The sequence below is a fragment of the Neolamprologus multifasciatus genome, chromosome 7, assembly GCF_963576455.1.
Source record: "Neolamprologus multifasciatus chromosome 7, fNeoMul1.2, whole genome shotgun sequence".
Lineage (NCBI taxonomy): Eukaryota > Metazoa > Chordata > Actinopteri > Cichliformes > Cichlidae > Neolamprologus > Neolamprologus multifasciatus.
In genome coordinates this window covers 46,305,317-46,332,624 of record NC_140445.1, presented here as the reverse complement: position 1 = coordinate 46,332,624, position 27,308 = coordinate 46,305,317, and the positions used below count along the sequence as shown (strand labels likewise).

General features: G+C 39.8%; 1 protein-coding gene across 15 annotated transcripts in view; it reads left to right on the top strand.

The window, feature by feature from the left end:
• The window catches only part of LOC146515122 (unconventional myosin-IXAb-like), a 151,176-nt gene that overhangs the window by 54,608 nt on the left and 69,260 nt on the right, over positions 1–27,308 (top strand). For all 15 annotated transcript variants that reach the window (XM_085169025.1, XM_085169024.1, XM_085169029.1 and 12 more), the window contains exons 3-4: positions 24,530–24,624; positions 26,015–26,077. In XM_085169025.1, coding sequence (XP_085025151.1) covers positions 24,530–24,624; positions 26,015–26,077 — 158 coding nt within the window. The remainder of the gene's footprint in view (positions 1–24,529; positions 24,625–26,014; positions 26,078–27,308) is intronic.

The following is a 27,308-nucleotide window of genomic DNA, read 5'->3' as shown; positions in this document are numbered from 1 at the left end:
AGTGTGTGTGGACTGGGTGGGTGCGTGAAAAGACCAGGAGTGGCCGGTGGAGGTTTGAACTTGTTTTCAGACTGAGGCTGACAGGTGATGCTTTGGTTTGGTTTGTCGGTGCATGGTGCACATGCCTGCTTGCGTTTGTATTGTATCGTTTCAGTGCAGTATTTACTGCTTGGCATGAATGAGGCAGCACTGATGACATTTGGCAAACTACAGTATATTTGTGTCTACAATCCTTCCCTTTACACTTGTGCTGCACAACATAACATAGAGTTTAATCTAATGATTTTCTTTAACTTTATAATATCCAAAGAAGACGCAGCATTGTGAAAACAATCATAACATTCAGTTTCAGTTATAATAATGATATAAATCAAAGCTTATAATATTAAATCTAAACCTAATACGCCCTATTTCAAGCTTTTTCGGTTTTAATTCTTTGCTGTATTTGCTCAGTGGTGTCTGTCTGTTCTGCTCTGATCTATATCCTTTTCACGGCTGGTGCAATGACCTGATTTTCCCCACGGGCATCATTAAAGTTTCATTTATTTTTAATATTTAATTTAATCTAATAGACCATAGTTGACTGATGCTGCCGCTGCCATAACCTGTGATGATATAGTAGGGAGCCCAGTGCTAAATACACCTAAAAACTGCAGTTTTATTCAAGGAATCAGAGCTGCTTTATTTTCTGACAGTTTGCTCAGTTCAGTTTGTTCAGTTTGGTTTCTGCTAATTATATTTTATTCATAAATCTGTGTCAACTTTATTTTAAGATTCTCTTTATTCAAATAGAATAGAATAGAATAGAATAGGATAGCCTCTATACTCATACATGGACTTATTAACCAGTTATCTGTGATCTTCGTCCGTCAGATCTTATTATTATTGTTGTTCAGATGCAGCTTTTACATTTAGGTTGCTGTTTTTTTTGTTTTGTTTTGTTTTTTTACAGCAATAATTTCCAAGCAGGGACCACAAGCAGAATTAGATTAGACATTTATTGAAAGAGAAAGGTATATGGAATAAGTGTAGATGTAGGACTGAGAGTGGGATTTAGGGTAAGCCTCAGTGAAGACTGCTGGCAGGCCAGGCAGATCCCCAGGTATTAATGAGAGGTCTGAGAACTGAGAATGGGGGAGGCAGGGTGGGGTATGAAAATGAAAACAAACATCCTGTAGTGCAGGAAGGCATATATATACTGGAGGCATAGGATTTGAAGGGGAATGCATAAAGTGTGGCCCAACCCCTGAAATTCAGATAAATGATCTCCAGTTCCAACTATCACATCTATAAACGCAGATGTTTTGGCAGTTTGCTGATCTGAAACCTTCACTCGTGTAATCTTCCCAGGAGTGGATGTCCCAGTAAATTCACCCAAGGTCAAACCATGCAATGTTGAAAAAGCTGAAAAAATTAGCTGTCATGTCTGGCTCCACAGATCTCAGGTATATCAAATATTATCATCTTGGCATATCATTTTTCTGCTTCTGGCAAAAAAACAAGTAAAGCGTATCAGCACCTCATACCAACAGTCAAGCACGGTGGTGGAGGGATGATGATTTGGGTTTGTTTTGCACCAACAGGGCATAAATCAGCCATGTCAGCTTCTCTGTACACACCAAAGAGTCAGATGTGAGACTATTTGTCTAATAGCTGAAGTCTGCCAAAACAGAGTCGCACGACAGGACAGTGAGACAGCAGCACATCTACAACAGGATATATAAGAAAGAAAAGAATCAAGATTCTGCAATGGCCCAATCAAAGTCCCAGTCGAGGAAATGCTGTGGTGGGACCTTAAAAGAGCTGGACATTTTTGACTTTTTGTTTGATGTTGCCTGTGCAAAAGTGCGTTCAAACAACGCACACGGCATTTTTATGTAGTCCGAACTGCACGAGTTGTGCAATCAGCTCGGTGTTTGACTTTTCCTATACAATGTTTCCATGTGGCAGAATGGACGGGGCAGAGTCACGTGACAACACAAACTGTAGTGTGTTTTAAGGGGGACAGTATGTATTGGAAAAACATCTGCATGCTTGTGCTCTCACTCTCAGTATGATTAGCAGGAAACAGATTGGCTGAATGAATAGAAATAACTGCAGCATCTCCCTGGTTCATGTCATGTGACTCATATTATAGCTACTGAAATATGTAATATGTCTGCCTGTGAGTAACACGTTCCAGCAGTTACGATTAGGGGTGGGTTTTTATAATCGATTTATCGATTAAAATCGATTCTGGCTTGGATAACGTAAAATCGATTCATTAAAATCCTGAATCGATTTTTTAATATAAATTTATTTTGCCCGAAATGCCAGAATCTCTGGTGAAATTTCACAAAATTTCAACAACCACCAAACAGCTAAGACAGCAAATGAGAGCAGGACAAAGACTTAAACACACAGCGCAACCCGCGGATCAGAATCAGTTAGATGTCGCCTTTCTCCCGGTCGGGGCTGAAAGCCGACAGCTCGCTGATTCTGATCTGTCAGTGGGTCCGCGCTTTGTGTTCACGCCCTTTATGCGCTGATTCTAAAGCTGTTATTTTGATCTCTCTCCAAACAATATTGACCGAACCAGCAGCAAAAGAAGATCCAAACTACGCTTCACCTCTCTCGCGTGTGTCAGCTTCCTTTTTATAGATACAAAAATATGTAAATGTACTGATCTGAATTATAATATTTCTGACTGTCAAAATTTCCCAGATTCAAATCGAATCGTGGATCGAATCGATTCGGGACCTTGTGAATCGGAATTGAATCGATTCTAGAAATCAGTGACGATACCCAGCCCTAGTTACGATGACAGGTTAATAATGCATGTAGCGTACAGTTATGGTGCCCTGGCTCTGCTGTATCACTGCATCCACTTGGTGTGACTTCTCCCTGATGCAACAGCCCTGCAGAGAGTGGATGAAAGCACTCTGCTGCAGCACCCTGCCTCTCTGCCTTCATCTTCTCTCTATCCCACCCACTTTGCTACAGCACCACCGAAGGCACACGGTGGAACGACGGAGATAAAAAAGGAAAGGGGGAGGACAATAGAGAAAGAGGAGAGTCAAGGAAGAGAGGAGGAGGAGGAGGAGGAGGGAGATGAGAGGATCTTGCGCTTAAATAATGTAGAGCGAGAGGATCGTTTTCAAGTTAGCATGGCTCCCATTTGCCCCAGTTTTGAGGTTTAGTGAAATCGAGATGAGGCTGGTAATGCCAACAGATTTGACTCTTCCTAAAGGCCGTCTCCATGGTCCTCAGAGGCAAAGGCGTGCAGTGGAAGAGATTCCTCCGGGTGGCAAAACTCTTATCCCCTCAGCAGCAGCACCTTGTAAACAAACGGCGTGAAGAAATGTGTGATTGCCTTGTTCAAGTTCGCTTTCTCTCACAAATAATGTCCCCACACTAGTCACTGTTGTGGCTCTTCTGTGCCACCCATCTCATCACATTCATGTTTACTTACTATGTTCAATGAAACAAAGCTGCGACACTGCTCTCACTGCACCATCATGACACGTTTGATAGCGAGCATGGCGAGAGGGGCGTGAGCATCTGTGGGTTTACCCTCTGTCTTTATGTATGCTTGTGTGACTGTATAGCTCACTGTACGCATGTATTTTGGTTTTGGGTTTACATGCGGTGAGCGTTCCAGGGCTCCTGTTCACACTGGCACTAAATTTTTGCGGGATCGGTGTAAAAATAGCTCAGGTTTCTTCTGCTGCCGAGTGAAACACCGTCTGAAGCACTTGGGCTCAGAGAGAGCTTAGCTAGAGAGGGGAGGAGAAAGAGGAAGAAGGCAATGAAGCTTTCAGATGGGGGAGATGGAAGTAGAAGAAAAGGCTGAAAGGAAGAGAGAAAAAGAAAGACGTAGGGCTAATATTAGACTGTCATGTTAAACTAGAAGAGGTATAGTGTCTCAGTTTCTTAATTTCAGGAAGACAAAGAGGAAATAGTGCAGCCTCACAGGAAGGCAAGATTGTCTTAATTTAGGTGGCTTCATCTCCCTCCAATGTTTCCTTCCCCCCGACAGGCACAGATAAGACAGGAAATGCTGCACTCCTTTATTGAATTAGTTTGCCAAACCCACAGTTCATGTAGGGCACTAATTTAGCTTCTCGACTCTTTCTTTACCCCCGGCGCTCCGGTAACACAATACTCCATCCATGAGTGCACAAAGACCAAGTTACTATCGCTGAGTGATGAACAGTGAGGTAACTCTCAGTTACAGCTGACGTTATTTATTTGTGTTTTTGGAGAGTGTGGAAAGTGGACCTGTTCGCCAGAATACTGTACTTATAAATCTTTTTGTGTTTATGTCATAAATAAGGAGCTGTGTTTTTGAAGAGTGAGTTCATGTCCAGAAAGGTTTCACTTGAATATTTCAAGCTGCGCAGCTTCAAGTCCACAGGTCTGATGTTTGGAAAGAAAATGTTTTTCCACATTTCCAGAGCGGCCGTGTAAGAACAGATGCACAGATCTGTCTTTTTGTCTGCTGACACCTTTTCCACTGTCTCAGCTGATACTGATTACTACTTGAGCACCACTGCATTCTTTATTAGGAATTACAAACTGTATGAAAGCTACAGAAATACCAGAAAAGTTTACTCTTTACTTTCAAACGCTGAAAGTGATTTAAAACATGTATCTGCGCAAATCACCGTCCTAAGGAGATAACAAAGCTGTTTATTCTTAGTTGGCTGTTTACCATGAAGCTCACAGCGTAGTAGAAATGTACAATCCTGCAAGCATGTTCATGCTTATGTTACCTGGTGAAAATCAAGGTTTAGCTGCTGGGTCAATGTCAGCTTACACTCTGCGTGAATATCACTCTGGATCTGTAGGTGTATGAAAGAGGTTAGCATGTTGCTTCAGGTGCTTGTAGAGCTTTTAGGAAGTGTTCACAGCGGTGGATTGTTGTTGTTTCCAGATTAAGAATTGTCGTCTCTTTATAGTCAAGTTTTTCCCTGCAATAAATCTCAGTATAATGATCGTAGCATATGTTTGTATGTTCACTCATCTTTACAAGTAGCTGCAACACTACGTCTACGTGCACATAGTTAATATTACAAGTATGGTGCATGTATGTGTATTTTGTGTATAAATATATTTAAACTATTTTTAGTGGGGCAGCACGGTGGTTAGCACTGTTGCCACACAGCAAGAATTCCACCATCAGTCCGGAGGTTGCATCTTCTCTCCGTGTTTGCGTGGGTTCTCCCCTAGTACTCTGGCTTCCTCCCACAGTCCAAAGACATGCAGTTAGTAGGGATAGGTTAATTGATTAATCTAAATTGCCCATAGGTATGAATGTGGGAGTGAATATGAGAGAGAAAGGTTGTCTCTGTGTGTTAGCCCTGCAACAGACTGACCTGTCCAGGGTGTACCCCGCCTCTCGCCCTATGACGGCTGGGATAGGCTCCAGCGCCCCCCGCGACCCTGAAAAGGATAAGCGGAAGTGGATGGATGGATGGATGGAAAGTTTTGTCATGCATATCTGTAAATAAGCGTTCATCAGACAGTGATGCTAACAGTGCTTGTAACTGATAACTTTGAATATGTAACAATGAATATGTAGCTTGGAAAGAAAGAAGAATACATTTGTCTGATGTTTATGAAGAGCCGTTTTTGCCATCTTACTATATATAGTATTATAATGAACATAAATATACGTTAACGTTAACATGCTTTCTTACATGAATGAAGCGAGCAAGAACCTCTGGCTTGGCAAAAACTGCCTGCAGGGCGGGTTTTTGCTAGTTAGAAATGATGTGTATATGGTCACTCCTCAAAAGCAGATCACTCTGCCAACTTTTTTCTTCCTCCTGCTTGAATTAAAGTTATGCACCTGTTGCGCAACTGTACTCACATTTTCATCTGGCAGGTTATAAAAGAAGTCATGTAGCTCAAGTAACAGCATAACAGTTTGATTTATAGCTTTAATGTGAATACTGAATTTAGGGCTGGGCGATATGGCCTAAAATTCATATCATGATATAATTTGAAGCCTGTGCGGTAATGATATATATCATGATATATTATTTTCTTCTGTATAATGTATTTTCAACACTATAAAGCACACTTAAAATCCTTTAATTTTCTCAAAGATCGAGAGTGTGCCTTATGTATGAATTCTGGTTGTGCTTACTGACCTCGAACCGATTTTGGCGTGCAGAAATCTGTTAAAAAATGTTTTAGTACAACTTTGGTAAGCCACACTGCTTGATGGATTGTCAGAGCATTACGGCTGCCGTAGTGAGGAGCTTTGCGGAGTAATCTGGGTCCAAAACTCCATCACTTCAGGTCCCAAAGTCAAACAACACTAAAAAACGGTCTAAATTCTTTCATCTTTAATAAAATCATCAGCGTTGCTGCTTTATCGGGTGTAACAATTAAGTTTAACATCCAGGCATCCATGAAAACAGAATTTATTAAATTTAATGGAGTTACAAGTTAACAGGAAGTTAGCTCACTAGTTTACACCTAAACATTTCATACCATGTTCTGACTGAGAGATTTTTGAAACTAATTAAAACGTACAGCTCTGCTACCACTTCCAACATAAATGAAGACAGAAAACTAAACAGCAGTGGCGTTTACAGGGTTACTGAAGTTGGACTACCTGGTATATAATATTGTGCTACGTGATTGCTAGCGACACAGCTATGTTAGCATAACATTAGCACAGTGAAGCTGAAGGATGAACGCCAACTTTTTTTCCACTCGATAAAAGTTAACGTGAGGGATTCTGGTGGTCAGGGACAAATGCAATCGCATAGCAGGATGCTATACACGGGCCAAAACAACAACTGAAATTATTCATCCACATTACGAGGTTAGTTATTAATATACTGCAACAACATGGGAATAGAACAGCTGCGAGAGAATTCAACATTAATGAATCAATGTTACGGAAGTGGAGGAAGCGCAGTTTTTGGCTTCCCCCATATTTCAAAAGTGCTTCATCTCTTTGCTATGACTGTCGCCCGGCATAATTTGCAGATGATAATGGTTTTAGCCACTGCGATGCTTTCGACCAAAACAGGCGCGGCTTGATGACATCATCAACATGCGCTATCGCGATAGAGTGATATAGTCAAAATCTCTATCGTTGGCCAAATTTATATCGTTTCTATCGTATATCGTTTATATCGCCCACCCCTAACTGAATTTACCACAGTGTTTTTAGACAAATGTCATGTGATCAGAGTAAGGCTGTGTGTCCTTTGTCCTTTCTGTCTTTATTGTCAAAGAATACAGGGCGAAAATAGTAGCGTCAGAGATTAAAAATACTTGTTCGTCCTTTTTTTAAATATCATAATAATGTCTGATTTTGTGAGGTTTTTCCAAAAAGTTGCAGAGACGGAGGCTTCCACTTTCATAAGCGTGTGAATTACTATTAGACCATTAGAGGTTTAACCTTTTAAGTGTGGTTTTAGCCACTGAGCCAAACGCATGCTGAAATGCTGCTTCATAACTTAATAATAGGTATAACCGGTGTGATTCTGCGTTGTGTCTGATAAAAAAAGGTTAAAGAAAGAAAGGCCTCCAAGTAAATAATTTGCCCACTCCAGCTCCTCTCCCACAGGGGAATTGTAGAAAAGGCGCTGGCATTTATTTTTACATTAAACATAAAGTATGGATTTACACGTAACATATTTGACATAAGATAAAACAAAAACAACAACACAAAATCCGACATACCTGATAAAAAAGGTAAAAGAAAGAAAGGCCTCCAAGTAAATAATTTGCCCAAATTTGCCTACGACCAAATACAAACAGTGGGGAAGAGGGTTAGCTCAACCCACCACAACTTCCAAGCTAGCAAGAAGTATATATTCATGCTAGCATTTATGGCGCCTAAAACCCATTTATGATACATACATACTACACACTTGTAACATCTAACAAAAAACAGGCTTAATAATGACAATAATTGAACTAAAATCACAATTAGAAACATCCAGGTGGCTAAATATGCATTATATGAGCGTTTTACAGTGTTGGGAAAGAAATTATACCAACCTCTCCCACAGGGGAATTGTAGAAAAGGGGAGAGGCAAAAGGGGTACACTGTATTTATAGGGTTGCACCAAAGAAGAAGAAGAAAAGAATGAGGAGGGGCTCTAACTGATAATGAACATAACTACAGGCTTGGAGGTCCTAAAAGTCAGGTATAAAAGGAACGGTTTGGGGGTTTAGAACACATTTTGTGTAATTATAACAATGTGATTTATGACCCTGTGACATAGGCAGCAAATTGGTTGTTTATTTTCTTCAAAAACTGTTTATAAAGTTATCTGTGCGGTCGGTAGTAACTGTTATAGTAACCCATTTTCTTAGCAATATTACTGCAAACACTTAACAGAAGCAATATGTTGCTCTTTACACCATTCATGGGCTAGGTGGAAACTTTTTGTCTCACAAATGCATAAACAGACTGCATTGCAACATCCAAATATAAATGCACTTCAGGCTACACACACTCCTCCCAGTCAAATCCCCAAATTAATCATCTGTCACTGCAGCGCACACACACACACACACACTTGCACACTGCAGCATGGAGAGGTCCAGCTCTCGGGGGATTAACACTTCAACACGCTCAGTCGTGGGATTTTCCCAAACCACCTCGCATGCTGAGTTACATTTTATGTCATTCACACCGCGCTGCGTTACAGGATCGCCGCCAGCTCCGAGCGCACTCCCACATATTCACAGGGTTTGCCTGAGAAGCTGTGGTGTGTTAGAGCGCTGGATCGAACTGAAGGGGGTTTGGGGTTGATTGGGCACCTTCACATTTCTTAAAAGGTGTCTGTTTTTCTCTGCAGAAAAACAATAGTTATGCAGTACACACAAGCAAACACTGCTCAAGTCGGTTCTTCAGAACAGGTTTAGTAATAAATATTTCAGAAGGAGTTAAATACAGAACTGCATGCCTCTCTCTCCCTGTCTCTGCACGTTCACATACAGCAGTATTTATGCATTTTTTCTACTTTGTGAACAAGAAAAACTTAACGAATGATGATAAATAAAAACGAAAAAAAAATCAGAATGATTAAGCTTGGATGACGTGGACAAGTTTGATATTGAGAAGGTGCAGCTACGGTAATGGCTGCTGTTACAGATATGTGTTTCCTAAGTGATAACATATCAGCTTTTTTGTTTTTCCAAATGTTTACTGTGTTGACTTTTTTGTTTTGAGTATGTTGTTGAACAGACACAAGCCCTGAAATGCTGTTGAGTTATTATTCTTTCTAGAGATGGCACGATACCACTTTTTTATGTCCGATACCGATACCGATATCATAAATTTGGATATCTGCCGATACCGATATGAATCCGATATAGTGTGTTTTTTAATCAATAAAACGTTTTTTTTAATATCTTGCTGCATTTTGTATAAGTTTATACTCAAGTTTAAATAAATAACAACACTAAAGCTATTCTGTTATACCTGTATGTAAAAAATACACTGCGCCCAAAATATTTCATAGTTCAGTAACACTGATCAATCTAATAAACTTAAACCTACTCCATCCTCCCTATTCTGGTATTTTAAAGAGTACTTAGCAGAAATATTAAGCAACCTAACTAATAGGGTTGCAAACTCCCAGCAAAAAAAAAATAAAAATAGGGAACCACCCTCCACCTCATGATGCTTAATCGATGTAATCAAATTTAATTTGATGCAGGGGGAAAATGCACAAAAATAAATTATTTTTCAAGAATAATTAAATAGATTCAACATCTTTCTTCAACAGAATTGCAGACTGCACAGATGGTATCTTCCCAAAGGAAAAAGTACTAGCTTACTAGGGTATATTAGACTTAACGGTTACTATATACAGTAATGGACTTCTATATATTTTACATCAGATTAAAACTTTGGGTGTAAGAGTCAGATAATTATTTATTAAAAGCTAGACATTTTAAATGAGAATAAGAAAGAAAAGTATGTCTTTGTGCCCCCTTTTCCCTGTTCATGCCCTATTGGCCCCCCTGGCTAAACTTTGCTAGATCCGCCCCTGCACAGTTACCAGCCGTCAGCTACATAGAAAAGGATCCTGGTGTAGAAAGTAATAATAAATAAATTCTAACAACAGCTTATCAAGCTTAATAGTGCTGCTGTTGTTCAGCCGCTGGTTTCCTCTTTCTGGTGAGAAGTGGGCCAAAAACTAAGAAGAGAGACGGACTCGCGACAGAAAAGCCGATCAGCTGATCATTAAGCAGTTTCACGATTGAAGTAGCAGCAGGAGAGAGAGAGAGAGGCAGTCCCTCCATATATCTGTTGTTAAGCTTAACGTGGGAATGCTTTACAGACATTCAGAGATGAACTTACACACTTACTTTACTTCTCTCTGGGAAAACTTCCTCGGAGATGAAATACTGGTTTGCTAGCACACAGCTGCTCTATCACGTGATGCATACGGTTATGAGCCGAGTTTTGTGAGGTGCTTTTTTGATATTTAATGGATCGGATTACATTTTTTATTTCTCGCCGATATCCGATCCAGTAATTTGGGTCAGTATCGGACCGATACCGATACGTAATATCGGATCGGTCCATCTCTAATTCTTTCCCTCAAAGCTTTTTATCAGCACAATTCATAACTAACTTTTCAAATTATCGAAGGTCTTAATCACACGGGCCAGGAGACCAGTTGGCAACCTCCCCTTGCAAAGGATGCCCTCTGGTTGTTGATTGGTTGCTAGCTATCGTTGGGTGAAATCACATAAAAGAATTGCTGCAACAAAAACCTCCTTGTGCTTTGTTCACCAGCAGATTGCTGTGGCTGTAAACACTTACCAACTAACCATGGAGCAATAGTGTCATTTGAAAAATGTGACAGAAACTAGAATTGGCCTTCAAACTAAAAGTCGCGCCTTTTGAAACCTGCTGGTTTGAGCTGTGAGGTTGAGAACTTTTACTCTGAAGGTGAACAATCTACACAGTTTTTGTTATTTTAGTTCTATAATTAGACGACTACCCATCATAGCTTCCTGTTAAAAGGGAGTTTTTTCCTCCCACTGTTGCCAAGTGCTTGCTCATAGTGGGTTTCTGTTGGGATTTTCTCTCTATTATATAATTATTATTGTAGGACTTTTACTGTACTGTTTAAAGCACATTGATGCAAATGTGATTTGGCACATAAATTAGAAGTTGAATATATCCAATAAAACATGGTATTACTGTGATGAAAAGGTTAAAGTACTAAATCATAAAAATGGCAATGCAGTTTGAGCTGTTTTTTTCCCTGTCTTTATAATCACCCTTCTGCTACTTCTTCTACTTTTCCTGCTGCCTGTGTCTCTGTCCATTTTCTTTATTCCTGTCCTCCTCTTCCCCTTAGCCTCCCTCTTTTTCTGTCCCTCTCTCTGTCCTCCTCCTTGCCGACAGTGGTGGAGGGCCTGTTGACAGTCCTCTGCAGTGGAAGGAGGCTTTTATTGAGTGTTCAGCCCTTCCTGAGGCCAATAGGATCCAGATGTGTTGCCGGCACACTACGACAGCAGCCATTTATGGAGAGAGAGAATGTGTGTGTATGCATGTGAGACAACCTGTGACAAAGATGTGATTTTTCTTCTTCTCAGTGTGCTCTGGAGCTCTTTTTAACACGTGTTCACATGTGTTTGGCTGCGTGGGACGTGTATTTTTCTGCCCATGTGACAGCACCAGATGCACTCAGGCACTATTTTCTGAAGGATGGACACACATGAGACACGCACCAAAACATTTGAGACACATCTTCGCAGTTCCACATGCTATTAAAAAAAATCAGAAATCTTTGTGAACACACAAAAAATGTACAACAATCATGAAAGTGAACTTGTGGCTAATTGTTAGGCTTTGGTGCTGGTTTTGGCTGTTTTACAGCTGTACTGTATATAAGGCTGGAGAAACGTGCAGTCAGCCGAGGCTAAACAAGCCACTTTGATGAGTGTTGAAACGCTCAAACACTATGTCCAGATGATGAATCCAAAGTTCTGATATTTCTTTTTAGTTTGACAGTATTTTCTCAGCCTTGTCATGCTGCAATTACAGGTAGTCCAAGCTAACGGCCACCCCTTCACTCAGCCGTGTTGTGTTTTTAGGGGTTTCTTTTTGTAAAACCTGAACACCAAATATACATGATTTCAAAAATAAAGACATGATGAGCCCAAACGCTGTAATCGCATACACTGATTTTGCTTTGTGTTGAATGTCATTCATGTTATTTCAGTACATGCTGAGTCACTGACCATTGCAGCAGAGCCCTGTGCTGTTATAATTAAAAGGAAAGTCACTTAGCTAGCATTAGCTTTCTCCCTACCATCAGCCTTATTGTGATGATAGGAAAAGGTGAGGCCAGTTGTGTCAAACATGTGCCCCAAGGGCCAGATAGGAATTTCAAAGGATCCAGTTGATGGCTTTGTTAATTGTGGAAACTGCTGTGAAGTCAGTAATTACATCATAAAAATATATATATATATGTGTTGCCATTTCGTCTTTGTTATGTTAGTATTACCATGCAGGAATAGAAATAAACATAGATAATTGCTCCATCTCAAAAGGAAAGTGATTAAGTATACAAACCACTTCATATAGACTAAAAGTTTGATGCTCTCAGTTTTCTCTTCTTCCAGTATCAGGTTAAATTACCGAATGTTGACGGGTGAATTGTGAAAGCTTATCTGTGTGTGTAAATTAAATGTTTGATCTTTATTTTATTTATTATTATATTTAAAGGCTATCTATCACCAAGAAGTTCCAGTGTGCAGCTATCGCAGTAGAAGTAAACAGCAGCATCAAGAGCATAATGAACATGAATGTTAAACACTCATGAATTCACATGCCCATTTTCAGTCACATGACTGTCCTGTCTTATTTGCTGCACCAGAGTTCCTGGTCAAAACTTTATTTCTTGCGCTCTTTAGAGCTTTAACACTCATTCATGTGTGAATGATTGGAGTAGGCAGTGCTCAGTTGATCAATTTTCATCATTTCATCATCATTTTTATGTGAGCGCACACAGAGCCTGGAACAGGAAGCCTGGGTAACAAAGAAAGCTGATGGCCACCTTCATGATACTTGTTATCTCTGACTGTCAAACCAGCTAATGTAAAGAAAGCCTGGATATGCTGATATACTCTAAGGTGTTACTCATGTTGTTGTGCGAAAAGAAAATCACAATATGGGTAGAAAAACCAAGTTCTTATAGGTTAAATCATTAAACACAAGTGCCTGTTTTAAGGTTAGGCTAAGTGTTGAGTTAGTAGTAGTATAAGCCTCCAGGAAATGAATATGAGTCAGTGTACGGGCTTCATAAATACACAACTGTGTTTAAACGTGTACGTGTGAATGAAATAATGGGCTCCTTTTAACATGATGATCTTGGCACAGGCACAGAGCTGCAGATGACTAATGCAAGCGTGGAGTGTGCCAGATATGAGCAGAAACACTCTGCTGCATCTTTTGGATTAATGTTGTTGCGCACTTGTGGTGTTTCTTGTGTTAAATAATCTGTAGTGGAATCCACACAAGTGCAACTATATATATTGAGAATAAGCCTTTTATCTTTCACAGCTGTTATACATGTTTGTGAATCAGCAGGCCAATGTCAACTTGTTTCCCTGGTTTTAATTCTTCTTGTGGTCAAATTGGGCAATAGATTCTGGGCATTTTATCAACTGGAGGACGTTGTTATTCAGTAAGGTTTTTCATGTCAAGCACCAGCCATTAAGCCATGACGTTAACGGCTCATGCTCACCACATGAAAGAAACCATTTCAGAGTGTGTCACCTAATATCAGAGCATTATTAGCCCTTAAATACAGCCCCATGGAGGGTAGCGATGAAGCCGAATCTCCTGAAAGGTAAAACCAGAGCATGTGGTACAGTGGATCTGGCCTGACTGTTTGCATAGTAATCGGTGTCCAAATTTAAGAATGCAGAAAAAAACGAGCCTTGGGGTGATGTTTGCTTAGGAAGGTTCCTGACTGAGTAAATTAACCTGGAAAAACAAGTGTAGCAGCTTAGTGCTCACAGCATGTGACCTACATGAAACCAAACCGTAACCACACCTTACAGTAAAGTAAGGTGTGTGTGTTGGAGCCCAAACTTTGAACATTGTGGTTAAAACATGGCACGCACACGTGCTGTACTTCTCTTTTCCTAAGTCTTCTTCACACCTTTCCATAACCTAATCATGTTTTCCTTAAAGGTCAAGGAAAAGTGATTACTAGTGATTAGAAGAGGTAGGGGGTCATTTTTTGGCTTGTAGAGCTGATCCCCTGTTTGTATTCTGTGCAGGCAGATTTGTAACTCGCTCATATTTTCACAAATACTAGAGGGTTGATTTCAGAGAGAGGAAAAAACCCCCAAGACATAACATAGTGAAAGCTGTTTTTTTTTAACTATATTTCAAAAATTCACTATATACTGTAGGAAACACTAATGCTAATTCCACACAGTTGTTTTAGCAGCATTATATAATCTTGATTATATAATGGCTAGCTTAAAATAGCAAGCTCAAATTTTATTTCTAAGCGTTGGAGTAGAACTGACAAGAATTATTACACACGGGACGACTCGGGATGAACATTGCATTCTTCCTCGCTGCCTTTTTCACCAATGTAACCACCACCTCCATTTCTTTGGAGGTGGAGGAACATCACAGTAACTGCTTAAAGGAGCTTCTTCGACATCTTTAAGAGTTCTAAACAAATGTCTGTCCTCCTCCAGAAAATCTTATGTATGCAAACACGCGTTGCAACTTCTTATCTTGTGCACGTTTTTTATTTTGACAGCGAATACGCACCTGCGGACCACTTATGTGCAGCCCTGGTTATTTAGCTCGTCATATTGCAGCCACAGAAATTCTTTTGTCCATGAAACCATAAAGCTGCACTTTCTTTTTGCCTTATAGTCTGATTTGTCATAACGTTTCCGTTTTGTGGTAAGCTTTTCTTTGGCTGTCACTTCTTCACCCTGACCTGTCTTATTTGGCTCAGCAGAACTAAAATATATATCCTGCTGCTTTTACACACGCACTCACATAACGCTCAGTGATTCTCTGCGCGATCAACCTCTCACATGTTTAAGCTGCGGGACATTTCACTTGTCATGTTTGCATAGTAAGCTAACGATTGATAAGATGATGTCAGAGGAATTGGTGCGCAAATTATCATCACTCACCACTCAGTGCTGTCGCTCTCTATACACAGTTCGCGCGATTGCAAAGTGAAAGCAAAAAACAAGCGCAAATTCAAACACGATTTCAATATGTCACATATTGACAGTGGCTCACCGATGCCAATGACATAATTACCCAGCTACATTTCCGAAAGAATGCAAAAGCATTGACATATATTTTTCCTTCCTACGATAGGCCGACGGGCAGGGCAGGGCAGCCCGACTGGAAAAATCGCTAGCCCCGGGACGTCGGGCTAGCGATTTTGCGAGCCCTGTATCTGATTGAGGAATCACTCATCTTTGGAAAAGAGAGTTTATTACAGAGGAATGGCTCTTTCCAAAATAAAAGCTATAATATACGCTTCTTCTGGGCTATATTCTCAGCAGCATATTAAACATATCAGGTCCCCATAAGGAGAATCATGTGCTAACCGCTGACTCCGGTAAAGTTTGTAGCATGCCTGCTTGTTGTTTTTCTCTGCTTCCACTTGTCTTTGCACTAGGATGATGTCGGCGTAAATGTGCAGTCATATTCGTTGTGTTCCCACTAGTGCTGTCAGCGTTAATCTGAAATGAGGTTAACGCCACAACACGGCAAATCTCCGTTAACGAGCTACCGCGGATTGCCCCGTGTGTGGGGCTGGACAGCCAACACGTTAACGAGCTAACTGCGCTAACACACTAGTTCCCACCCATGTAATTGAGCATTGCGTGGCACATCCAACATACTGTTTTACTTTAGTCCATGACGCGCTTACCTTCAGGGTCATACATCACATGAAAACCAAAATAGTTCCAAACGCCAGATCTGAATGAGGGTGGGGGAGGTTCAATTTGCCATGTTGCAAGGAGAGCTTAACTTCTGTCTTGCTAGCTTGCCCTGCGCTCAGTGAATCTGTGTTCGACTACTCTGCCTAGGCTGCACTGTCAAGCGCAGATCCACTGAGCGCTCAACACAGACAGCACCGTCAGAAGGAAAGTTGATAAAATAAATTAAAAATTTTGTATTGTTCGATACATATGCGTACCGAAACGAAAGCACTGTATCGAACGGTTCAATATCGATACGAGTATCGTTGCACCCCTAATATATATATATATATATATATATATATATACACTAATTGTATTAATGGTTTGTCCGAGCTAGCTATCGGTTAGTAACTGTTGTCCTAGTTAGCTGATAGTAATATAACCAGCTAACATTATTTTGTGGTTCATTTTAGCAGTAAAAATTCTTATCTGGTTTTTATTAAGCTAGCACACTCACTCTTATTATATTCTAGAGACAAGAGGGTTGAGTGTCTGCATGTATGTCTATATATTTGCTAAGAGCCCATATTTTAATGCTTTTTCGCTTCACTTGTGTGTTAAAACACAAACATGTATCTGAAGTATTGTAAATCCGGTATATAGAATCATACTTTGTGACTGTCGTGTGTTTTCATGAGAAAGATATGTTGAAAAAGGAAATGTGCAAGCTCAAGAATTGGAAAATAGGAGTTCATAAAACCTAGAAGGGCAATGTGAACTCAATCCATGTACGATAAATGCGAGGACAGTTTGCAAACACATGGGAACGTACATGTCACCACATGTTTTGAGATCAGCTATTCCAGATAATGTATATAATTTGTAAACATATGAGTGTAATAAAATTAATTCCCTAAAGCTAAACAGATGTTGATAATCATCAACATCTGGTACCCTAGGCAGTTTCTTTAGTAACTTTCATCCAGATTGATCAAGGCATCTCAGAGGAGTTCGGGTACATACATGTGCTATGATCATTATAATAAGATTGGCTTCTCCTTTACCTAAACAACCTCATGTCCTTTCTCCTCATGCTTGCTGTTATGCGGTGGCCCCTTCTTTGCTGTGTGACCTTTGTGTGTAATCACACAAAGGCCTACCCTTGTGTGATTACATAACCGCAGTCCTCCTTCTTCTGTCCTCACCTCTTTTTCACTCCCAACCTCTCTTTTTCCCAGAAAAGGAGAGCTCATCCCATGTGTCTGGAGGAAAGGACAGAAAAAGAGTTGAGGAGTGCACAAGAATTGGGGGAGTGGATTCAGAGGTCAGAGGAAAGTTAAAAAGAGAAGATGAGATGCAGATGAAGCAAAGATCTTATTGCTTAACTTTATTATGTAATTTAGAGTCTTTGATGTTTTAGAGATAAACGGATTATTTACATTTTATCCAAGCAGTCTGGGTTAAATGTTGTCATCTTTTTCTTGAAGTGAATTTAGTGCATCTCTGTGTGTGTGTTTATACTAGATGTGGTTAAAGACTTAAGGAGGTTTTAAGAGCTGCCTGTGTTTATGTTTGCACATATTGAGCGTAACAACGACGCTGTAATTTTAAAAAATTAAACCATCTATGCTATTTTTTCTTGTATGAGGACAAACTGTCATACACCAAACATCACATCTATATATAACGCAACATACAAGCTTTTTTGCAATATACATGAAACTGTTTCACGTATCTCATTTTTCCCTCCTGTTTACAAGCAGTGCATTGATCAGCAGGAACAGCCAGAGGTATCAGAGATGAATAAAAACGCACATTTGCATACACATACACACACTTGCACAATGCTCTCATTTGACACTGCCGCAACCACCTGCTCGGCTGCATGTGCGTGCGTTACAACCTCGTCTGCACAGCTAGAATAAGGGTTGCATTGAAGCTATCCCCAACCACAGACACAAATCCTCACACACACACACACACACACTTGCACAGATATGCTGTTTTCCCCAGCCTGCCATGTAAAATCGAGCTGCACCTGCTTGCAGAGGAATGCAATGTGATGTCATCTCAGCTGTGAGTGAGGGGCACTCACCGCTGAGGGGGAAAAAAAAAAGAAACTCCTCTGGGCTTATGAGTAGCCTTCTGGAGGAATCCACACAGCATGAAGTCATCCTGAAAAACTGTTTTCGGGGTATTTCTGCTGCTCCAGATGTTGTTAAACCACACGTCATACAGAAAATCAACAGTGTAAGGATGGAGGGGGTGAGATGGACACAAAGTTAAATAGCGCTGGCATCATTTTATCTGTGCATCACTTTGTTTATAGTGAATTTTAACTCATTGCAACTCATGCTTAATTCATCAGTGTTCATTGTTTCAATTTAGTACAACAAAGCTAACAACCCACCAAAACAAACGGACTACGTCGCTTCGTCATGCTAATGTTATTAGCATTTTAACCTTTAGAGGGAACATATTTGGCACAAGAAAAAAAGCCTCCATGTTTATTGAATCAATATGAAGAAATGTCTTCTGTTCATCACAGATTTAAGATTAAAATATAGATTTAAATATAACTGGAACAAAGTTCACTCCTCAAATTGTTTTAATTACATTGTGGCCAAAGACATTATGCTGTATTTTAAAAGAACAAAGCAAAAATGATTGCAGTTTGATGTAGGAATACTGGCAGTTAGCATGAGAGCTTATTTATATTTTCTAAATAAGGCATCACTGAAAAAAAAATAAATAAATAAAATATATATATATATATATATATATATATATATATATATATATATATATATATATATATATATATATATACTGATCATCTCCCTTTATAATTAATACCTCGCTGACATGTGTTTGTAGGACAGAGAAACAGGAGCAGGCACTAGGTGGGATAAAATGAGCTACTTGAAGCCTTGAAGGTGGACCTGTTAATACACACAAAGAAAATCCCTCAAAAACTTTTTTTTAAGAAACATTAATTATTAATATCATGTATGATGAAGAATTTATAATATAGTATTACATCTCTAAAACTGTCTCGCAAAAGAATCCAAAGGGTTTCTGTTAAGATTTTTTACACACGATGTTTCTGTTTTACCAGTGAAGCTGTCAGAAAAATGATTTGATGTGTGTATGTATCTGATGAGTATTAGCAGTGTAACTCAGCAGTCTACTGCTGTCATGCTATAGTTGTTTAATGAAGCAGCAAATGGGGTTTAGTGTCTACCACTGAGCCTGTGATCTTGAGAGTACATAAGACATGACATTCACTGTATTTGCTACTAAAAGAAATGTGCTTGCAGCCTAAATGCCTGCAGGCTGAAACCAGAGAGGGTTTTTTTTAATTTTATAAAAATAAAATGGAGGAACAAGGCTGGAGATTTCTCTCTATCTGCTGGTTTCAAAGCCAACTTTACCCTAATCAGACACAATACTGTCTTTGCAGCTAATGAACATCATAGGCAAAGCAATTAAATCTAAATTGTCAAGGACCATGGGTAGCTATATAAGAATAAAAGAAAGGTAAACTGATCAAATGATTATTGATTATTGCCATTGATAAGTCACAGCGATGTCTTAGAGCGGCAGCGACTCTCCAATCTGTGAAAGACACACTACATCACTCATCAGCATGACGGTGTCCCTCACATTACTAAATGAGCACAGGAATACTTCCAGAAACCACTGTCCGTTAACAATCTGCTGTGGCATCTGCAGATCCCAGCTAAAGCTCTATCATGCAAAAAGGAAGCCATATTTGAAGATGATCCAGATGCGCCGTCTTGTCCTGTGGGCCAAGACTCCTTTGAAATAGACTGTTTCAAAGTGGGAAAGTGTTCTACGTCCACATGAGTCCAAGTTTGACATTCTTGTTCGTAATCAGGGCCACCGCGTCCTCCAAGCTAAAGAGGAGGCAGACCTTGCAGCGTGTTATCAGCGTTCAGTTCAAAGGCCCAGCATCTCTGATTGTATGGGGGGTGCATAAGGTCATGCGGTATCGGCAGCTTGCATGTTTTGGAAGGAACAATGAATGCTAAAAGATATAGAAAGGTTTTAGAGCAACATATGCTCCCTTCCAGCCGACATCCATTTCAGGGAAGACCTTGTGTATTTCAGCAGGACAATGCAAAACCACATACTGCAGCTATAAAAGAGTCTGGCTGCTGAAGTGGCCTGCCTGCAGTCCAGATCTTTTACCTATAGAGAACATTTGCTGCATCATTAAATGGAAAAATGTGTCAACAAGGACCACAAACTCTTTAGCAGCTGGAAACTTTTATCAGGCAAGAATGGGACCGAAATCCAAAACCATAACATCAATGCCCAAACTGTTTAGAAAAGAAGAGGCGTTGCTACACCATTGTAAACACACCCCTGTCTTAACTATTTTGAGATCTGTAGCGTCAAATTTGACACTGACAATAACTGTTAATTATTTTTCATAAAGAGAATGAGGGTAGAAGCTAAAATAAAAAAGGGTAAGGTAACAGAAGATAATATAAAACTATAAGAAGTGATGTGACATAATAAACTGATTTGAGTTAATAGTGACGTCGCTGGTTGGCCTAGAAAGTCGATAAAGAAGATCCAATTAAACAAAAAGTAATGATTGTTACTAATGACAAGGAAAACAGGGATTTCGTTCCATTTGTTCATTATTCATAATTGACTCATTCATGAAAACTTTTCTCTCTTAAAACTAAAAACTTGGGGAATTGAAACCATTTTCAGTCATTTGAAGCACTCAGCACTCCCTGAAACACAGAAAGCTATCTAATGGAAGCTAGCCCAGCAGTGGTTTTGGCACGTCTCCACTTGTTTTTCATAAACTAGGTCACCTAATGATTTTTGAAAGTGTACGAGGAAATACCGTGGCTCTGCTGGGAAACAAGGGAAAGAAAGTAACAGAGAGGGAGAAAGCATGTTATTAGAATTGGTATCCAAACCAATTTTAGCCATTGCTTTGAGGAAAGGCTTGACATGCTAATTACCATCCTAGCTCCCATCTCGCCCCCACTCCACTTCAACATATAAAATGCAAAATTTTATCCCAAAATAGCAGCACCACTGCTTGCTTCCTCAGTGCTTGTAGAGCACGGGCTTTCTGCAGGAGTGGAGAAAACAAGTGGCTCCTAACGTAATGTGACAGCATGGAAGGACCCGCCAGCACATATGCATTCATTAACATATTGTTAGAATGACGCTTGGACTTAAACCTACACACGCACACAGTGTTATAGCTGGATTAAGCCTTGGGCTCAGCACATTTGCTTCGGCATAAAATGTGACATATTGCCGGGTAAGCGCTGTATGTTTCATTTGTATAAGTGGACGCTGTGGTGAGCTGCTTTTAACACATTTAAGTTGTTTATTTCTGTACTCCATATGGTCCCGCAGGCTATGCACTGAAGGCTGGGGTTAATTCAGATTATGTTGAGTCACTTTGGATTTTCAATTAAAATTCAAATTTGAGGCCAGATTCACTAACATATTGCACCAGCACAAACCTTAAAAAAAGGTATTGTTGTTATTTACAGAGAGCACAGTGAAAGATTAGGTGTAAGATGTGGGAATGCTTTTGCAACTCATCCTGTTCCTGTGTATTTCTGGGAGTTCCTTCCTCAAGGTGCAAACTTTAGGGAGGCAAACAATAAAATCAAGCGTGCAAACTGATTTACGAATGTTTGTGACATGCAATTTACTGCTAAATGCACCAATAATGCCAAAGAAGCCTGTCTAATTTTTGGTGGTTAATATTGAAATGAACTGACTTATATATACAATCAAATAAATGCGTCTTGTATTTTGACAGCATCCGAAGAAAACAATGTGATAAAGTATGACTTAAGATATTTTAGGCCTCGCTTGTTCAACTGGTTGCATTAAACTAATTCCCCTCCTTTCACAGCATCTTTCCTTATCAGTCTTTGTTATCTGCCCGGCAACAACAGACAGATTTTTAACTGAAGTAGGTCATCAGTACATAATATAACCAGTCAATATTTCAAACACTTAGAGTAAATATTATCTTATCCCTCTAATAATCTAACAGCTTTATTCGTTTTTTTGTTTTGACATTTCATAGGTGACAGTGGAAGCCTTTTTTTCCTCATACCTGTGAAACTGTTGTTTAAATCCAGTTCGGAGTAAAACTAGGTCATAGCTTGCATTTATATAAACATGAAAATGAAGATTTTTCCTGTTTAGGTCCATCCATCCACCCCAGCCTCCTCCTTGGCAGGGATTGTCACCTTTCTTTTGCTATTGACTTAAAATGATTTTTAATTATTTATTTACTTTAAATTAAAATGTTCACAAATAGTTGCTGGTGCCTTATTTTACCTCAAATGCACAAGACTTAAATGTGCTTTATTTGAAGCAGACTAGTATCAAAATCAGGCCTCATATCTAGTTTCCTTGTTTATATTTATAGCACTGTAGCAGCACAGTATTAATCATTAATCTTTTTTTTCCCAATAGAAACCCTTAATTTCTTAATAGGGCTTTTATTTTATATCATATGACTACTGTTGTTTCCCCTCCCCCGTGTTTGTTCATGTTTACCAGACCCCCTTCCTGTCTGACTTCAAATTGACTACCGGTTGAGGAAATACGGTTTGTTTGGGGGCTTTGTCCGAAACAGTACAGTGAAGACAGGAAATTAGAAAATAAGATAGCGGGGCATGGCGTGGCAACAAAGACTGTCTCTGTTTTGTTTACTATTTATTAATAAATAGTCCAAATAAAGTTAAGGTTCTTCTTGATTAGCTTTGTTTTTTCCTTTTTTTCTGTCTGTTTTGCATCTGTTTTCTGGCTCCGTCTCCACGCGTTCATACATTGAGCACACACTGATGCAGACACGAACATATACACGCACACGCGCACAGACTAATCATAGCGTGTGTTTTCCTGTGCTGTGGTCGCAGCAGGCGTTGACCATGAAGCAGAGTTCAACACTAAATCATCCAGACTGTGCCGCCCTGCTCATTAATCTCTTTCAAACATAAACAGAAAGCACACGCACAAACTGTGCTGGGCTTAGCACATGCATGCAAACAGATGTGCGACGGGCAAGTCGCACAGTCCTTTTCACAGATATGTTACCAGTGCATTTATCGCTTCTTTTTGTTGATGATTGTGAGTGACAGTTTCTGTTAGGGCTGCTCACTTCAATCATTTCAGGAAGTGGATTTTCCCCCTTCAGACTTTAAACTGGAAGTATTTCCCACAGCAGAATGATTGAGGATGAAAGCTCTGTCATTATCATTCTGAATTGCAGTTTCGATTTACATTTTGGGAAATCAAAGGAGATCTCACTGCCAGTCCACTCTCCGCCTTTGCCTCCTTTTAGTTTTTTTTGGTAGTTACCATTGTGTGTCAACCACTGCAAGACTGGCACACATTAAAGACCAACAGGGGTCTACAAGATGGATGTGCAGGGGAAGCTGTTGCTTGGTATGAAAGTGAAAGGCCTGGAAAAAGAATGACATCAACCTTACTTAAACCTTGTTTTGTTGCTTCTTTCTTTGGGCTGCTTTGTCCCGGTTGGCTCGCTGAATGTGTGTCAAGTTCTGTTTTTAAATGAATCATCACAGAGATCAAAGCCTGATTCTGGAGCAGGGTTTTACTTTTTATTAACCGTGTTATTCCTGAGCTGTAGTATTCACCCAGAAGCCACAATCAATTATCCAACGCCCACACCGTTCTCCCCTGCTCCCCTTCTCCCCCACCCTTTTACTCTGCTGGCTTTTATATAGTATCATCGCTCCAAAATACTGATTGCATCAGCCGGAAAATATACCGTTGCTATCACTTTGTCCTCTCTTAAAAATCTCCTTATTTCCTGCCATATCTTTATCTGTGGGCTTTTCTTCTTTTTTTCACTTTTCACTTAGTTTTCCCCTTTTTTTCGCTTTTTATCACGTCCTCTCTCACAAATGATCATCCCTTCTTCTTCTTTGGTCTTTTTTGTTTTGTTTTATCTGTGAGCTCTGTCTTCTTTCTTGTCCCTCCCTTTCCTTTGTATCTCTGTGGTGTATTCCCTTTCCTTGTTGCCTCTCCTGTTGCCTCTCCTCTGCTCTGCCTAACTAACCAACCCAGCGAGGCCCATCAGACTGCTAATGAGAACCTGAATGAGTCCTCCAGGGGTCTCTAATGATAGTTTCTCTCTATGTGTGTGTGTGTTAGCAGAAATGCCCACAGACTCCCACAAGCAGTGACTGTGTCTGTTTTCAGTGTTGCAGTGTTTGCCTTCAGAGGAATTTGGCAGTTTAGTGCGTGACTGACGTGTCTGACTGTGAGTTTTAACTGCGTGTTTGTGTATTTGTGTGTGTGCCCCTTTTGCAGGCCCCTTCCTGTGCCTCATGGCCTCTGTTACAGTGCTGTGATTGGTAGCTTTCCCTTTATATATCAACATATTTCAACGTATTTTTTTTACTTTTCTTCAGAGTTTGCTGGCAGATGTAACGTCTACTGAAATCTGAATGCTAACCCTAACCTGTTGGTACTTGGTTTATCTTACAGGTGTAAACTGTTAATCACAGCTTGCCAGCACCTTGTACCTGTGTGTGCTGATATGTAATCCTCTCTGTTTTCTCTTCAGGCCTTTGGGAATGCTAAGACAGCCCATAACAACAACTCCAGCCGCTTTGGGAAGTTCATCCAGGTCAACTATCAGGAGAGTGGCACAGTCAGGGGGTGAGAGATGCATGCTGACATATAAAACACATCTATAGAAGCCATATCTAGAGCTGGACCGATATTATTTGCCAGTGTATCGGCATTTATGAGACAGAGGGCGCTCTGCAACTTAGCTGTTGGCAACATGTGCTTGGAACACCACAAACAAAACAACGAGCTGATCCGAGCAGAGTCGGGCAGTGCATCAAGCGATCCACGACTTGTGACAATAAAACAAGATTACATGTCCTCCCTGTTTAAAGGAAGCAGCCGAAAGTAGCTTATTGTCATATTGCGTTAATAAAGAGTCGTAAATTACTACATGCATGAAATGTTAGTTAAAAGCTGTTTATGTTTCGTGTGAAAACAAAACAAAAAAATATCGGCCCATTTATATGATTTTAGAATCATAGGCTGCTGGGGGATTCCCATGATGCATTGAGCATTTCTTCTTCAATCACCTTTCTCACTCACCATGTGTTAATGGACGTCTCTGCATCAAATCATTACTTGCTTTTAATCTCTGGCTCTCTTCCACAGCATGTTTTTTATCCTGTTTTCCTTCTCTCACCCAAACCGGTCACGGCAGGTGGCCCCGCCCCCTCCCTGAGCCTGAGGAGCAGGTTTCTTCCTGTTAAAAGGGAGTTTTTTTCTTCCGACTGTCGCCCAAGTGCTTGCTCATAGGGGGTCAAATGATTTTTGGCTTTTTTCTCTGTATGTATTATTGTAGGGTCTACCTTACAATATAAAGCTCCTTGAGGCAACTGTTGTTGTAATTTGGCACTGTATAAATAAAACTGAATTGAATTGAATAGAATCACCAAATATTGTCATCAGTCTTAAAAATCAATATATCGTTCCAGCTCTACTAGATACACGTTTCATGTTGTTTTACTCGTTTTTTGTTTTTTTTTTAAATCAAAAATTTGTTTTGTTTTGTTTTCTTATTTTTGTCTGTCACTTTTGGTCAACAGCTTTTGGTTTTAAAGGTGTTATAAAAATGAATCTGACTTGAGAAATAATTTAATAACAGATATAATAGCAGAATAATGCCTACAATTAATGTATATTATTATTACCTTTATATATCTCTTAATATTGTGCTATGATTTATAAACATAAACATGTAAGCTACAAAAAACAACATTCAGCCATTATTGACGTGTGATTCTGTAAATTCTCATTTGACAAACTATTAAAAACCACAATTCAGATAATTATACCTCTTACCTCTTCCTATTGTCTGCTAATCTGTTAAAACGCCCTGTTTATGATGAGTTTGGCAAGAAAAAGCACATTCAGTGTCCATGTGATATTGAAACATTGTTCATTTCTGATCATAATTACAGCAGCTTGTTCTTAAATTACTCTTGTGACTTAGTGCGGCTGCATTTATGTTTATTTCCAGCGCATACGTAGAGAAGTACCTGCTGGAGAAATCACGTCTGGTGTACCAGGAGCACAATGAGAGGTGAGTGCAGATCACATATTGTTTGTTTGTTTGTTTTTTCTTCTTCTTTTTTTGCTGGCTAAACCCATACAGACATCATTAGAAGATTTGTCATCTGCAGCACTTGGCTCACTTTCCACATTGTTTCATCAGTATGGATCGCTGTTTTATCACACCTAGAATGACTCAGCAGCAGCTCTCATGCTTTTGAATGTAAATAACATCTTGTTAATCAGAAAGGATCCAAGTCTTTTCTTTGTGTGGATTTAAAAAAAAAAATCTGTTTAACTTTGACTCCACCTTTAACGGAAATCCAATTTTTCCTGTGAACATTTCTAAAAGGTGAAAATAACAAACCTCAATAAGCGCAGCTCAAAGTGGTGCAGCCATAAATAATCTAAATATGATACTTGAAACACTGAGACACTTCCACTTGCCTGAAAGCTAAGATGTTAAATGCGTATCTTTTCGCTCACATGCTCTTTGTCTAAGAAATTCAATGCTGAAATAGTCTTCATTTCCCCTGCAAGGATATATCAGGTGGCCATCTGACTGAAACCTCTGCCCTTTGTTTAACTCTCAGGTTTTCCTCTGAGTTTAGGCATTTATTGACACAGAATGAGACAAATACTGTGATACAGATTTTGAGATATTACATAAGGAGTCATATTTCCTGTCCAGTATAACAGTGTAAAACTGTCTATTTTTACTTTTTATATGTATAAACACACTCATATGTGTATGAAGAACTCATCTACCTGACGTTGGGCATATGCACACACATGCATGTGTCTCCACCTGCACTCACATCCTATAAATAGCTTTACTTGTCTCAGGTAACACAGAGACACACCCTAACAGTTCATCATATCGCTCCCAGGTGACAGTAAAAAAAAGCTACTGATCCCACCAGCATAATAGCTTCATGCGTGGGGAGGAGGGGAACTGTCCAACAGTCATCTAATCGCTCTAACCCTGACTGGTCTGGGCTTTTTGTTTCATGCTGATGACAGGCTCTGGCGGCCATATTGATAGGATAGAAACTAAAGTCAGGACCTCCCAGACGGTTCATCCTTGAACCACAGAGGTGGGGGAGAAGGATGATAAACGGCAAACTATCTTAAATCTTAAAGTCGGTTCAGTGGCAGGTTGCCTTTGTACGATCCCACTGGAGAGGAAAAAGCACTAGGGAGTGAACTAGCTGAACTTTCCAGGGATACTGTTGGGGCTTAATGACTCTGCAGAAACTACA